The sequence below is a fragment of the Nannobrachium achirus genome (assembly GCF_963921795.1).
Source record: "Nannobrachium achirus genome assembly, chromosome: 2".
Lineage (NCBI taxonomy): Eukaryota > Metazoa > Chordata > Actinopteri > Myctophiformes > Myctophidae > Nannobrachium > Nannobrachium achirus.
The window spans coordinates 72,367,496-72,371,134 of NC_137811.1; the positions used below are offsets into that span (position 1 = coordinate 72,367,496).

Genomic DNA, 3,639 nt, shown 5'->3' on the forward strand with positions numbered 1-3,639 from the left:
ACACAGTTTTTCCCGTGATGTGTTTTACCCATAGTCCTTTGAGGGAAAAAGCCGCCACGGGTTCCGGCGGCCATCTTGGTAAACGGATATCCCACTGAGGTAAAAAAAAAAGCACACTTCGGTGACGTGAGCCAATGGGCTGACAGCAAACGGCTCAGGGAGCCAATAGGCTGACAGAAACCAGTTCAAGGAGCCAATAGGCTGACAGCAACCGGCTCAAGGAGCCAATAGGCTGACAGCAAACATCTCAGGGAGCCAATGGCCTAACAGCAACCATCACAGGGAGCCAATGGGCTAACAGCAACCATAGATCCAATCTGTCCTTAACGACTGCGGGAATAAATTAAGGTAATCTCATGAGCCCGCGATGCGAGCTCCCATTGGACCCGACCTGCCGCAAAAAAAACTCTCGTCCAATCACATGTGAGTCTGTTTTCTCCCGCCACTTAAAAAAAAATGGTTCGATCACAGTCTTTGCCTCGTAACAAAAAAACTCTGGTCCAGTCACATGCGAGTCCTGTCCTCTGTAGTGGTCCAATCAAACGTGAGTCTGTCCTCCGCGGCGGTCCAATCACACGTGAGTCTGTCCTCCGCGGCGGTCCAATCACACGTGAGTCTGCATGCGCTGCGAGGGCCGGCCGTAGTCGCTGTGCTGCGAGGAGGAGACCTGCGACGAGGCGTAGGAGAAGCGCGAGGAGCCCGACACCTTGCTGGCCTCGTCCGATTGGTCGTAGCAGGTGTCCACCTTCTCGTAGGACGCCACAGGCTTCACGTAGCTGGTGAAGGCGCGGCCGCCGCCGCTGCTGCCGCTGCCGCAGTAGGTGCCGGTGTTGGTGGGCGTACCCGCGCAGTAGGTGCCCGTGTTGGTGGGTGTGCCCGTGCAGTAGGTGCCCGTGTTGGTGGGTGTGCCCGTGGGCAGGTAGGCGGAGCCTCCGTGGTGGTAGAGCGGGTCGGCGGGGTAGATGGCGGCTGGTTGGGCCTGCTGGAAAGGGAACAGGTCAGTCCTACATCTCATTTAGTCCGACTACATGGCTACACGTGTGGTTAGAGTCAGTAATGGAGTCAGACGAACGCAACGTTGGACTAATGCGCGGAACAATAACACCCACCCAGAAAAAAGTCAATATATTTTTTACTTGTCGTGGTGGTGAGGTAGTTTTGTACTTTTTTCTGTTTTGTATGTGTCTATGGAGTTAAAGGAGAATCTTCCAAGATGTTCCAGCAGTTTCTTCCAAAGAAACGCGGTACTTCCACGTCCCATCCACATGCATTGTAGAGGAGGGAGGGAGGGATTTCAACTGAGTTCTGTGTTTTAACAACAACAATGGCGCGCCCCTGGAGAAGTAATAGCTTTTATGTGTTGCTAACAGTGTCGGCGACTGATGTGTAGCGAGAAAATGGACTTTGAAGCCTGTTTGGGTAGGACTATATTTCTTCTTTGGAACAAACAACCCATGCTGGAACATCCTGGAAGCTTCTAAAAGATACTTTTAAAAGGTAGGAACATTGCTGCCCCAAATTCTCCTTTAACATTACTCTAATAGACCCTCAGGTACTTTCCACCACTTGCCTGTTGCTGAGCCTGGGCCTGGGCCTGCTGCTGCTCGTAGGCGGAGCGCCCCCCGGTGGTGGTGGCGTAGCGGTGGTTGAAGTCGTACATGAGGGGGGCGGGGGCCACGCCACGGGCCTGCGGCGTGGCGGCGCCCCCGGTGGCGTGCTGTCCGTACAGCGGGCTGGGCGAGGACGGCAGCTGGGAGGACGGCGTGTAGACGCCCGGCCGCGACCCGGGCGACGGGCTCACGTACTCGGAGAAGCCACCGCCCGCCGCCGCCGCCGTGGAGGCGCCGTGGGCGCGCACGTGAGCACGGTGGTCCTCGTGGGCGCGCACGTTGTAGTAGCCGTTGGTGGGGTCCTGGAGGGGGGAGGGGGAAGGGGAGGGCAAACCGTGGGAGAGGAGAGAAGAGTTTGTTAGAAGTGCTCCAATTTTACTACTCCGTTTTATTTTTACTTTTACAAGCAAAATTCCAATACCAAGTATTGGCATTATTAAACAAAACTATACTCATTTATGCAGATTATTAGAGCCAAAGTATATCATTTATTGAGGCTTTATTGATAATTGGCTCTGTAAATAATGTACAAATAACGTAAATCTGCAAAGTCTCACTTGTAACTAAAATGATGTTACAAGCGATACTTTGCAGTTTGATGATTTTGATCATTTAATGATCAAACTCCTACATTGTAACTAAACTAGAAAGTGTGGTTGCCTTGAGGTGCGTATCTGTCAGTCCATGTCCCCATTTGATAATGTCCTTGTCCCTTTTATGCCCATGTATGGAGATCCATGATGTCATCAACATTTAGCCCCTATCTTGGAATGCCCATAATATGGACATACTGTGTCAGTCTCATGTGATCTATGACGTCAGACATCTACAGTATGATGTCAGTCACCTCCATGTTTGGGAAAAGTTACATTTTTATTAAAGTCAATGGAGAAAATTAATTCACAAATACATTTATATAAATTAAACTATAATATACAACGTATCTCTTAGAATAATGCAAGGAATCGATTCCCGATGAAGCCAGTCGATTTGACATATGGCCCAAGTGCGTGCCAAAAGAAATGTGGTAGGAGTAGAGCCGCAAAAATAAAAAAACATTATCTGGGAGGCCCTGGTGCAACTACACAAATGATCAAACTCACTACAATAGTGATGTGGAGTAAAATTACAGTATTTTGTCTCCAGGGACGTGCTGGGTCCCTGATTCAGCCCGGGAAAAAGAGTTGGAGAGCGAGGCCCTCATTGCGCGCTATAGAGAGAGATCTCTCTCTATAGCGCTGCTGCTACTCAAAGATTTGCCATTTCCGATCATGACAAGTAACAAGCCAGTGGGCCAATTACATGAGTTATATTTTGTCGTTGTCGGGTGGAAACCTTGTATGTCCAAAACTGTTTGTTTTGTATTTATCATTTAAAAAATGATTTAACTAGTGAAAACAGCCGATCTACAAGCACACAACGCCTCGCGGTGCGAGGCGTTGTGTGTGCGAGGCGTTGTGTGCTTGTAGATCTGCTGTTTTCACAACTTTTGTGCAACAGCCTTGTATGATGAAGCAGGGCTTTGCTTTACGAAAAAAAGAAATGGCCGCCCAGCCCCCAAAATGGAACTGGGAATGAAACAGCCGTTCGGGAGTTGTCCCGCTTTTCCCAATGTCCAGCACGTCCCTGTTTGTCTCTGAGATGTAAGTAGAAGGACAATACTTCCAGCTGAGAATAAAGCAGAGGACACAGAAGTGTGTCAGAACAGGGAAGGACACCGGGGTTCACGGGAGACAGCGGAGCGTCAGGTTTATTATTATTATTATGATGATGATATTATTTTTACCTTGATGTCGGACCTCTCATCTTCATCCTCCTCCAGAAGGTCACTGTGCTCCGTCCGGGACGTCCCAGGAGACTCACTGCTGTTTGGAGCCTGAGGGGAGGGGAGGGGAGGAGAGGAGAGGAGAGGGGAGGAGAGGAGAGGAGAGGAGAGGAGAGGGGAGGGGAGGAGAGGAGAGGAGAGGAGAGGAGAGGGGAGGGGAGGGGAGGGGAGGAGAGGAGAGGAGAGGAGAGGAGAGGAGAGGGG

At 50.5% G+C, this 3,639-nt stretch overlaps 1 protein-coding gene across 1 annotated transcript in view; it reads right to left on the reverse strand.

Annotated features, from left to right (window-relative positions):
• Window positions 1–604: 604 nt before the first annotated feature.
• Window positions 605–3,639, reverse strand: part of kirrel3l (kirre like nephrin family adhesion molecule 3, like) — a gene marked incomplete at both ends in the record, with an annotated part of 66,987 nt that continues 63,952 nt past the window's right edge. The window contains 3 exons of the mRNA XM_080744219.1: window positions 605–979; window positions 1,571–1,912; window positions 3,397–3,486. Coding sequence (XP_080600345.1) covers window positions 605–979; window positions 1,571–1,912; window positions 3,397–3,486 — 807 coding nt within the window. The remainder of the gene's footprint in view (window positions 980–1,570; window positions 1,913–3,396; window positions 3,487–3,639) is intronic.